General features: G+C 42.7%; 1 protein-coding gene across 2 annotated transcripts in view; it reads left to right on the forward strand.

Annotated features, from left to right (window-relative positions):
* Window positions 1–10,877, forward strand: part of ABTB3 (ankyrin repeat and BTB domain containing 3) — a 179,439-nt gene extending 168,562 nt beyond the window's left edge. For both annotated transcript variants that reach the window (XM_061988920.1, XM_061988922.1), the window contains 6 exons: window positions 1,038–1,143; window positions 1,948–2,050; window positions 3,693–3,774; window positions 4,768–4,836; window positions 7,317–7,430; window positions 9,403–10,877. In XM_061988920.1, the coding sequence (XP_061844904.1) occupies window positions 1,038–1,143; window positions 1,948–2,050; window positions 3,693–3,774; window positions 4,768–4,836; window positions 7,317–7,430; window positions 9,403–9,612 (684 nt within the window). In that variant the 3' untranslated portion in view covers window positions 9,613–10,877. The remainder of the gene's footprint in view (window positions 1–1,037; window positions 1,144–1,947; window positions 2,051–3,692; window positions 3,775–4,767; window positions 4,837–7,316; window positions 7,431–9,402) is intronic.
* The last annotated feature ends 1,601 nt before the right edge of the window (window positions 10,878–12,478 follow it).

Here is a 12,478-nt window from a genome sequence, read left to right on the forward strand (position 1 = left end):
ACTGAGCTGAAATGTGCTCAGAGAACGGAAAGCGTCAATTTCTGCTCTGTAAGCCTGGAGGTGTTTTTTATGTAACATTGACACTCCATAGACTTTCATATATTTGTCCCTCATCTTCTCATTTCCTCGATCTTAGGCCCTCTCTATCTAAATGCCTCTACTTTTCACAGTTTCCCAAAGTGGAATGGAATTGCCAACCAACAGAGTCGTTAAAAGATGTCGTCGCAAATTAGCCTTGTGGCACCATCAAACCTAACTAGACCTGCTCTGGTTATCAGCAAAGGGTGGGATAAAATTTGCCAAAGCTTTTAAATCCTGCTGTCGACTGAGACTTAGGTGGTTAAGTGGTAAATTCATTTCACTACTGTTGCAGCTTAGGCATACAGATACTCAAGTTGCTTAGGCGCTTAGGACAGCATCCTGCAGATATCTTGCCCCTAGAAACGGGTAAGACCAGGGACCAGACCAGGTTCTGTGAAGATCTGGTGGCTTCCTCAGGACAGTGGTGCCCAGACCAGTGGCAGCAGTGTAAGAGCACATTAGTGAAACATGTGAGATTGAATGGGGAGATTCAATGTCAGACTGGGAGGCTTCAGTCACGCTGTAAGACTGCTGCACTGAGAAATGCATGCAGACTCTGCAGCTGTATCTCTTTGTAGCTCTGGTTTTCTAAAAGTGTGACCGATGACTGTGTTCTAAAGAGTGACAAAAAGTCATTTTCCAGTACAGTAAGTCTGCAAATGAAATAAAATTACTATTGTAAAGGAGCTTTGTTTCTACGGAGGGGACAGTGGCTGTGGAATTTATTAGGAAAAGAACACCTCTGGTCCAAGGAGAGGACTTTTCATTTTAGCAGATGCCTACAGGAGACATATCAATCAAATAAGTGAAAACTGCAGTTTCTAACAAATACTTATAATCCTGAGTTCTGATTTTTAATAAGACTTTGGCACTCATATTCTTCAGCTTCAAAACAGGCTGATCTTACTTTGCATACAAAGCTTACCTTGCATGTATTTATGTTTTCCTTCGCTCAGAACGAAGTGATCAGCCAGCAGCTTTCTGTCATTTTCACTCATTGCTATGGACCCTACCCTATTCCAAAGCTCGTTGAAATTAAGCGCAAGCAGACCTCTCGCCTAGGTAAGCATGAGTTGAAGGTACTCATATGTTCTCCAAGGAGGGCTGTGGGAAGTCTCTGTAGGTGGCTGGGTGCTTGGGGGAGAGGGGTGCACGAGTCAGAGAAAAACCTGCATTTAAAAGGCAGAACTGCAAAAAGGAAGGGCCCCAAACAGCCTGACCTGAAACTCCCTGAAATCAAGAGGGTCATCAGGTATGTTAGAGTGGGACAATAAATCTGCAAAGGTTTGTCTGTGTTGCTAATTAGGCTGGGATCCAAGCCTGGGGCCTGAGGCCCAGGGCCCGGAGCCAAACGTCTGTCCGTGGCTGGCTGTGAGTGGTGCTTGTTGGGGCACAGCCCTCCCAGACCTGCTGGCAGAGCCCAGGTTGTTTTACCGAGGCTGAGAGAAGATCTGAGTGATTTTCCAGGACCCTCTTTCCCTCGGCACGAAGACTCCCCACACAGGGAGAGGGATGTAATAAGATACAAGTGAGCATAGGGCCCTCCAGCATCCGTCAGCTGCGGTTTGCTTTGGGTCACAGAGCTGGAAGGCTGTGCCAGCTCTGCACGGCGGGGTTGGGTGGCTGTCATCTCACCAAAGGTCCTCACGGACTTCAGAGCTTCCCTTTGTCTGAACTCCACGTGCCTGTCTGGGGGACTTCTGTCTCAGGCTGTCCAAAATAGCTTTATGGGCTTTACTCATGACAAACAATATCCTTTTACGCTATTATCTTCTGTTGTCAAAACAGGAAATTACTCCATATATTCATGACCTCTTCCAAGTTAAAGTCACTGGCCCTTTTTTTTTCTTCTTTCTGTGATTCTAGACCCTCATTTTCTTAACAACAAAGAGATGTCAGATGTTACATTTCTGGTGGAAGGAAGACCATTTTATGCACATAGAGTGTTGCTGTTTACTGCATCGCCAAGGTAAATATAGAGATGTTTCTTGTTTTTAACAGAAGTAGAATCTGATGAGGGGAGGGGATGTTTTGGTTTTTTTTTTTACTACTGTAAAGATGATTCTTCTTAATTACTGTTAAGACTCTTTGAGGGCTAGTGGCCCAATTTTCAAGTTTTTCCTAAGCAGAACTTCTCAACAGCTTGTTTTCAGTTGATCTGCAGGATGTTTTAATGAGTGCCCCCGTCATTAGATTCCCACATAGTAAATGATCCGTGCTTCTGGCCATGCATCTGAATTCATTCCACTGAGGCACGTTTGCACAGAGCTCGTTGCTGCATCCAACTCTTTAATCATAAAGGAGTCGTTAATATTTTGATTCTTAATCATTCATCCTGTGAGTGGCTAAATCCTGCCTTGGATCAATGTTGACAGTCTCCAGAATAAGTAAACTGCTATCACACGACTCATGGGCAGCATTTGATGTTTTAAAAATTAAATAACTACAAAATGTATCATACCGTGTCAAAAGGCAGTATTTATAATCTGTTCCCTGTACTCTGAAGGCTGGACATGGGTTACCCACCTCAGCCCAACCTTAAAGTTTCTCACAAACCTTATTTGTATGCAGCTTTATAGTTAAAGGTATGCTCTTAAGCAAATTTAGCTTACCCTCTAACACAGCTTATTTCAAGATGTGGCAAGGACAAGTCGCTGAGTTCGGGTAGTTTGAGCAGTGTGGGAATTGCTGCTAAACAGGCTGCCAACCCACAGCATAAAGAGATTTGCATAAAGCAACTGCGATGTCTGACCCAGCCTTCAATTGAGAAGTGGATATTTTGGTTTAGAGGTACGAGCATGTTCCAAACTCCAGCTTTAAACCTATTAAACTATGTTCATAATGGAGTTTGAGAGTAGTAAAAGCAAATCAATTGTTATCCATATTCTAATTAACAAAATGCAGTTGTGATGTGGAGAAGGTTACGATCCAGCAAACGCTTGTCTCGATAGATGAGTTAAACTTTGCACTACTGCTAGGTCAAATGAATTATCAAAAATGAGTATTATCAAAGAAGAGTAGAAAAGTGGGGTTTTACTGTGAAACTTGTATCTGAATTTCAGGTTTTGATAATCAGAGAACAGCAACCAGTCCAATTTTCTCTCCTGCCTCTTTTCACACGGTTGTATTAAGCCTACATAGAAGCATTAAAAGTCTCGGTGCAGTTGTTTGAATATTTTGTTCCAAAACATTGTTTTAAAGCAGCATCATGGACATAGATCAAAACATATGTCCTTTAAAAAAGAAGGTGTGCAGTTTTTAAAGGTTGCAAGTCTTCCTCAAAGCTCACTTTGTCTCCAAGAAAACAAAGAAAAATTTTGGGTTTGTTATGTGCATCACTGCAGAGCCTGAATTTTCCATGAACGTTTTATGCCATTGTGATATCATGTGTATTTTTTCCAAAATTTAAAATTTAAATCTCCTAAAAGGGAGGGTTCTTCCTTTTGGTTTGAACTTTATGTCGTTGTCTAAATCTTGATGCCTTTTGGTAACAAATCTGTTCATCTCAGTGCACTTGTTTTTTGCAAGAGCTGATGCTGTCCTTTCACTTTGCTGTACTTTTTCACAGAGATAATTGGACTGGTATTTCAATCTTGCTCCTTTTTATTTAGGTTTAAAGCATTGCTGTCTAGCAAGCCCTCATCTGATAGTACTTGTATTGAGATCAACTATGTGAAGTACCCCATCTTTCAGGTAAAGTCAGTTCTCACATTGCATTTGAATGGAACATGTAATAGAAACGTCGTTATGTGCCCTATCCAAAGTAGTACGTATGTATTTGATAAGCACGTAGCTCAGTGTAGGGGGTTTGTGAGTGCAGGCTTCATCTCTGTTCATACTCTGAGCTGCAGAGTGCTATTGATTGCAAATGTCATGCCTGACCAGACACAGCATGCATTTCACTTACGTGGGCTATGCAGGCAAAGCAGTTGCATGTCAAGGTAAAACACTTGATTATTCTTTTTCTTTCTCTCCCTGGATCTTTCTGTATTTAATGAACAGATTTGGAAGAGACACAATTCATTCTCTTCCTTAGCAGTATTGCTCAGTCAGTTTTTTGCCATGAAAAGATAGAGCTTGCTCTCTGTGTCCATAGCATATCCATGTATGTGCTTCCCTCTATTTGAGTCAGAGCTCAGACAGTTCCATGTATCGACTGTTACCACTGCAGATAATTCCCAGGTGCCAACAGTAACTTACTGGAAGCTCACTGCAGAGGGACCTTAGCTGGCTTGTGTTGCAGTGCAAAACCTCCTCCACTTTTTCTCATCATCCATGCATGCCCACACACAGCTGGGAGAAGGTGGGGGTACCATTGCCAGGGAAGAAATAAGAGAACAACCATTATGAACACTGGATTTTTATTAATCGATTATGTACTTGACATACTGGGAAATACGTTGAAAACTCAGAATGAATTATTTGTCTTCATGCAAAATGGAGCTCAGCAGAAAGTCCAATGTGACTGCTGAAGGTTGAGACCACCCGTGAGAGGGAAACATTGAACTGTGCAGAGAGGGAGAGTAACCAAATACATCTTTGAAATCAGGAGGTTCATGCCAGTTTTATCTACAAATCCTTGGTGGTGTTGGAGAGCCTCGGGTATTGCCTGCAATCTTTATATCACCCCCTGTTCCCTGATGTCTTGGATTGCTTTTTATAAACACTCCCTTTGTTTTATTACAGCTGGTTATGCAGTATCTTTATTATGGAGGTGCAGAGTCACTCTTGATTAAAAATAATGAAATTATGGAGGTAAGAGACATTTATCTTCATTTCAGTGGGAGCAATGCTAAGCAATCTGTGTACCGTTTACCAGAGGGCACATGGCCATTAGGCTCTCCTGTGAGAGCCAACAGTGCCTCATCCAGAGTGCCTGGGCTGGCTGCAGTCCTGCAGCAAACACTCAGTCTCTGTTATGGTAACTTTTGCCAGTATCTAGTTGACTGTCAGAGAAGAAAAAGTAGAAAAATTATGACCATCCAGCAAAATAAAAAAGCATCTGAAATAAAAATATCTATTTATGTGCTTTGAGAGGCTCTTTCAAGCAAATGCAAGGCTGGTGTTGCCAAAAATCATGCAGCAACTCCTGTAAGCATAGTACAGCATCCTCTCTCCCTCAGCCTGATAGGTGAGGTGCTCTGCTCCAGCTGGTCCAGTCATTGTCTCTGTGCTACTTACTAGCTCAGGCTTACACATCCAAACCCATCTCAGCAGCCAAAAAGCATCCAGTTTGATTCCTTGCATGGGAGAATTCTTGGGCATCTGTGAAACTTGGCTTTTACCAAAGTGCTGCTGAGCAGAAATGGGGAGTGACTTTTCTTTGCAATATGAGTGACCAGGGCAAATTGATTCTGACAGGTTCAAGGGCATCTGTACCAGCCCTGCTGGCAGCCAGAGAATGGAACTGCTCAGGACTGAAATTTACCCCTCTCCAATGCAGGATGTGGATTCTTAACTTAAGCATACCCACATAGGCCTTCTGAGCATCATAGGAAAAGAGCAGCGATTCTCTGTTCCGCTCATAGTTTTGAAAGAAGCTCCTGAGCTTCTAACCCTTTCTGAAATAAGGAGTCTTAGACTAAGTGCAGCGGCTTTATAGGGATGCGTTTGTTATCACCTAGGCTGTTCAAAAGCTTGTGCTGCAGTTCAGCTGGCTGCTTGCTCTACTTTCATGACATCTCAAAACTTCTGTGGCTCAAGAATGTATGACTGATTGATTGATCTGTTGATAACAGATCTGGCCACGGTTCCTCACAGTTTAAAGTAATTACAAACCAGCACGTGACTGCTTCAGCCACAGAGGCAGCTGGAATAGGATTTGGCTTTATCTTTCAAAACTGCATTTAGCAACTTGCCTTATTACAAATATGATAACAAGAAGCACCAGAAATACTCCACAGAAATCTTTGCTGCAATTCATAATTGGGACCAGCTGGCTGCTATCACATCAGCACTGCAGATTTCCAGCACTTGGATTTATTTATGGGATTAAAGCAGAGCTTGAGCAGACTGCATAGAAGAAGTCAGACTAAATATCATGGCAGTTTCAGAGTTTTGTTCCCCAGTGCTTCTGCCTAACAGCATGTGAGGCCTTTTGGGATTCACAGGTTAGCTTTTTGTAATGCCATCCTGGATGACGAGGGCTGTATAAATGCCTAAACACTTGAACAACTTGGCCTAAGAGACCTGGCTGGGTTAGAGCAAGGTGTCAGGCAATGAAGAACCCCAGCCTACTCCCTAAGCCGGAGCAGAGAGCCAGAGACGATGACTTACCATGGAAAGACTGAACATGACATTCCTTTTCCCTACTGTAAAAGGACAGAAAGGGGATCATAGAAGGAACCTTAGCACTACTGAAATCAGCATGCAGAGATCCCAAGGCAGTGCCAGTCCTGGTAGTATACCCACAGGTTGGATGAAGAGAGAGGTCAGTGTGAGTCCTGATGGCAGGAAAGCTGTGGCAGTGCAGCCGTACAGACACGCAGCACTAATGTGAGTGTTAACCAGACAATGTCTCTCAACTGAGCTGGTTCCCACCTTTGCACTGGATCACACTGCATCCTTGGAGTAATGTGGAGCCAGACAGTGTTTCAGTGCCCGTGGCCTAGACATGACCTTATTGCTGCTCACAAGCTAGAGCAAGGAGCCCATGGATATCTGACTCCATTTCCTTGAGTCTGCTGAGGTGACGAGTTTGAGGTTTATTTCCTCTCTAGATTTTTAGGACTGCCCAGGGTAGTTATCATCATCTGGTTTGAATTCTTCTACACTCCTGGTTCTGACCCTTCTGCTGATATCCCCACATCCAGCCCAGGTGCTCTGTTTCAGCCAGAGCTTAGGGAATGGTTGAACCACAACCTTTCTTTTCCTGGAATGTTATTGCAGATCCCTCCTTGCGAATCATGTTTGCAAAGTGACCCAGACTTTCCAAGCTGCCATTTCCTTTTTCTTTCTCACACACACCTCCACCCACCCCCATTCCAAAGTCACCTCGTGGGTCCAAGCAGCCTGTGGTGGTCTCTCTGTGTACAGCTTCCCACAGTGTGATCTAGAGGGGACTGCAAAGGGTTGAAGCACCCCAGCAACCTTCTCATTCTGACTGCTTGTCAGTAATTTCATGATAACTGAAAAGAAAAAAAACCTCTAATGAAACAGTAAAGAAGAGAGCTCTGATTCTATATCGCTCAGCAGTTTTGACTGGGTTTTTTTTTCCTTCCCTTTCTTTTTTTTAGCTCCTCTCTGCTGCTAAATTTTTCCAGCTTGAAGCTTTACAACGACACTGTGAGATCATTTGTGCAAAAAGCATTAATACAGACAACTGTGTGGATATTTATAATCACGCCAAGGTAAAAATAACCACGTATGCTTGCATGTTATGTATCTGTTGTAGGTCAGTTTTATGATAAGTAGTGATACATATACGATATGCTTGGTGCGTTTGTTCTATATTTAAGATTTGTTACTCGTTTACTGGCACTGAGTGGCTAATAGGTACCTAGTATAGGGATAGTCCTAGATCACGTAATCTAAGAGCATCGGTGGCAACTTCTCACTCCCTTCCCTAAACAGTTCAAACTCAATTTCAATGTAGCACCCCGTAGAAGACCTATCCCTTATCATGGCAACACAAACTGCTTACTTATTCAACAGGAATCACCTATGTGAGACACCTCTCTTTCACCTTCCAAACTGCATTTTCCTGTTATAATTTCTTGTTTCCTCCTGTCCAAAGCTCACTGGGGTAATATACTCAATGCTGGTGACAGCTTGTCAATACATAAAACTGCCACATTGTCAAAGTGCAATGTCTCCGAGCTGTGCAAGGGTGATAATGAGAATTTTATGTCTTGGAGAGGAGAGATTCACAGCTTCTTATTGGAATCAAGTCATTTACTTAGCCTGTGAGGGGGCCTAAGTCATTAAGCGTAAAAGCAGGGCATTTTTTGACCTAGAAAACCTATTTTTGCTTATTGATGGAGGTGGTTGCCACGTGATTAGTTTCAGTTTTTCTCCTGCTCTTGTGTGCCTAGTAGTTAGACTTTCAGATGGAGGATGTAAAGGACACACAAATAGTTACAATTAAATATTTTGAGGCATTCCTTAGAAGATTTTTTCCTATAATTTACATGGTCTACACAACAGATAAAGTGGTGCGGTGAGGTTTGATTGAACAGAACAATCCTGCAGATTGCTGCAAACTTCTGCACATCTGACCTCCATTCCCATCATCATGTTTCCTACAGAGAGTAGTAATGTTAGGTCTTGATGTACAGAGAGCACACAGTCAGTGTTTGAAATAGCATAAATTTCCACCTGTAAAATACATAAGAAATAAAGTATATCTGCAGGTCCAATTATTTTAAGAGGGGAAAAAATAGGCAGTGCGGGAACCTTCTGGAAAATATTTGATTTATCTTACAGCTCATGTGGGAACTTCTTATGAGGAGTGGCTGAGGGAGTTGGGGGTGTTTAGCCTGGAGAAGAGGAAGCTAAAGGAGATACGATCACTTTCTACAGCTACCTGAAAGGAGGTTGTAGGGAGGTGGTCAGTCTCCTCTCTCCAGTAACAGAGAGAATGGCTGTCTACACTTGACACAGCGCCTACAGTGGAATATCCCAGCTGTATTCTTTGCATAACCACAGGATCTAGCCAGTGGATGATGACCAGTATGGGTCTCCCGTCTAGTATGGTTCATTTAAGGTTTACTCATATATTTTCACTTACACATTTAAGGCTTGCTCATACATTACATTATCCCTGCCTATGACCCTGACACTGTGTCCAGTATAAGGGGGACACTGACAGCCCCAACTATAAGCTCTACAAATTTCCATTGCTCTTCCACAAATTCCTCAAAGCATGAAACTTTGAGTTACAGGTTTCTACAGTCCTGTGTCCCATCCTTGATAAGGATGGCATTCGTGCAACTTGGTCTTGTACTATGTTTTCTCAAATATGTAGTTTTAGCGTGTAACTTGGTAGCACAAAATCATGGGTCTGGTGAACTCTGTGGTAAAACTCCCACCAGTTTCCAAGGAAGCAAAGCTTCAGCTCCTGGAAGGTTTATTTCTTTAACAACCAGGGCCTTATAACATGGGATTGTTGCCAGAATCGTCAGCATAATGTACTGTTTGATTAACTCTGTCCCCTCAATGCATATATATATATATATATGTGTATGTATGTATCTGTTAGTATTACTGTGCCTGTTTGAAAGGCTTGGCTTGTGTGTTTCTTTGTGTGCAGCTCTTGTGCACTGTATTTGCTGGGTGGATTTTATCAGTACGGTTATCTATCTCTAATTTCACTTCTTGTAGTTCCTCGGAGTCACAGAACTATCTGCCTATTGTGAAGGCTACTTTCTGAAAAATATGATGGTCCTCATTGAAAACGAAGCTTTCAAACAGCTGTTGTATGACAAGAATGGAGAAACGTCTGGTCAAAACGTACTACAGGACTTACAGAGGACGTTGGCCACAAGGATTCAGTCAATTCATTTGTCTTCTTCAAAGGGCTCCATTGTGTAAAGCCGAGGAAGGTGGTAACCCTCTAATAAAGACCCTGCAAGTCAAGTCTGCTGTTGCAGTTGCTTAAACCCGTTGCAGTTGCTTAAACAAATACAAAAAAAACCCCCAAACAAACCCAAACTAAACAATTCTCCTTTGCATCCAAATAGTTCTGTGTTGGCCAAAGGTGCTGCACTGGCGCTACAGCCCCATTTGGATGAGGGAATACAGAGGACAAAGCTCGTCCGTGTTTTTGAGCAAATGGGGCACAAGAGGATCCAGTGAATTGCTGTTGTGCTCCAAATCTGAACACATACACACACACACACACACACACACATAAACACACACGGTCATGGAGCTTGATGCCAACAAAAGCCAGGACTCACGTGAGTGAAGAGCAGTAGCCTCTGCCTGAGCCATGGTGCCAGGGGACACCCAAACTGACCGATCAGTCACTTCAGGTGGATTGACTCCAGCGTCACACGTTAAAGGACTATTATCTATCCTGGAGTCCAATATCTCATGCGTTTTAAGAAATGTAAGAACTGTTATTGCTGTCGAGCAAAGATCAACTGTGTTAGAGAGTGGGTAAGACTGTTGCAGCTGAGGAAATATACTGGCAGATTTTTAGGGGTGGGAACTTTTTAAATTGTTCATAAAAAAAATAATGGGGTGGCCTTGTAGTTTAAAAACTTATTTCTTAAGCTTAAAATTTCATTTTTGACAGAGCTGTGTTTGAGAATCTATGTAACATGTTCTAGGGTTTGTTTTTTTAAAATGGTAAAATGTACATTGTGTAAACAGATATACGATCAAGTTTTGCTTGTATTCTTTCCTAGGGTGGTATAATCTTGCCTATCAGGCTATGGTTACACCAAAGAGGTACATTACCCAGACTATCTCTAATACAGTAGTTAGGGAGGGGAGGGGCAGAAGGACTGCATGCTACTCATCATTTGGGGTTAAAAAAAAACAATGGCAAACTCAACATTCATTTGCATGGTAACTGTACCTGTGAAACGTTACGTTTGTGCTTCGTTTCGCCACGCCAAAGTCGACGTCACTTCTCGTCAAACTTCATTTGTGAAATTAGCACATTTTTTTCATTTGGTGCAATTGGTTGTGATGCGATACCCCTGGAGACCCTTCTCGAGATGACGGTTTCTGTTTGTTACAGTGAAGGGGTAATGACAGATCTTTACTTCAGTAATGTGTTGATACTTCGCCACTGGCCAGAGATTGTGTCCAAGTTAGGCTTTTTTAAAAATTATAATTAAATGTGTACTATAGAATGATTTCTTACTGTATCCTGAGAATGTATAGGTTATCTACAATGCAGGGTTTGGGTGGGGTGGGACGGGAGATGTGATTTAATGTCACAGCTTCATTTATTTTGCAGCATATGGTTAGCAAGACAAATCTGCTACGTGCCACAACGTTCCTGATGCTCCGTCTCTGAAAAACACGACAAGAAGTAGGCAAAGATGTTGCCTTCTCCATGGCAAAATGACATTAATCTATTTCTTTCCTAGCATGCTGTTCAGAAACTGTGCCCAGTTCATAGGCTTTAGAAGTTTTGTTTTGACAGTGCGTGTGAACCTCTTGTTCTTCTGTTGAAGTGTCTGCGTTGAGTGCTCTTCCATGTTGTTAGCTTTTGGCATGCTCAGAGAACACAGTTTTGGCTTGAATCGACACAGTAGGAAGCTGTTTTATGGCTCTCGAGGCGTTAAATCCTCCCGTGTGCTTGGTCTTTTAAAGCCTCTACAGTTTCTGCAACAAATTCCAACAATGTCTAACCTGCCGCTAATGTCGCAGAGACACAGCATGTCAGTCAGTTGGACTCTTTTTCTCCTGCATACTAGATGTTCACACAAGGTGTTGTCTGGAACATTTTAGGTAACGGCAACTTCTATGTGAATGTTGTGATCTGAGAGAAGCGTTTGATGCAACAACAACACACAGAGGTGCTGCTTGTTGTTTAGCGTGCCTCCTCATCCGTGGAAACCCAACCATCCATGGCAATGACAACTAGATAGACGCAGACCTTACCCCGTGGCTTCGTGGTTTAAAATAGCAAAGTTTTTCAAACAATGATCACAACATTCAAATCCTTCCCTCAGGTACATATGTAGAGCCCAATAGAAGTCGTCAGGAGTTACGTATGTATATATCTGTAGAGAAAATGGCTTTTTCTTCTGGGAAACGTGCCCCTGTTTCTAGCTCAAATACTAACTGCGCTTTGCTAAGGGGATGTAGAGTCCTGTGAGCACAGGCTGCCCCTGGAAGGTGATGTCTTTTGAGCGTTTGTAAGGACCTACATGGGGCTCCTTAGGAAGGACAGACTAGTAACCCTGTGCTAGTCATTCTTTCGATGAGTTGAGAATATCTGTGGTAATGTTTACTAGTTTTCTTTCAGACATAAAGGGCTTAATGCGACCTTTGGTGGCCGTATGTAAACTGAGCCATCACCATGTTTGGGCTGTCAAACGTGAGCCACAGATTCTATCAACAGAGATCAGCTGCCTCCAGACGCACACAGTGCAAGTCTGTCCGAGCATTCGTGTGTCCTCTTCCTCCTTCAGGGGCTTGTGAATCTGGATGGCTGAGAGCACGACAGAAAGTGTGTCACCCACCATGAGATCTGCCTTGCTGGTGTCTAGCAAATGACAGGAGAGAACAGAAAGGGATTGCAGCTGTTGGTTTATAAGGGAATAACTTTTGCCCTTCCAAACGCTGGTGATGCCAAAGTCGAAGACGTATCCCTGAAAAAAACCTTAAAAAAAGTCACGACTTTGAATTCTTTTTTGACCTGTGACCTCCATAACTTTTTCCACCAGAACAGCCAGCCCTTTGTAACCCTGGCATTCATTTCTCCTGGAAGTAG

The sequence above is a fragment of the Colius striatus genome, chromosome 1 (assembly GCF_028858725.1).
Source record: "Colius striatus isolate bColStr4 chromosome 1, bColStr4.1.hap1, whole genome shotgun sequence".
NCBI classification, from domain to species: domain Eukaryota; kingdom Metazoa; phylum Chordata; class Aves; order Coliiformes; family Coliidae; genus Colius; species Colius striatus.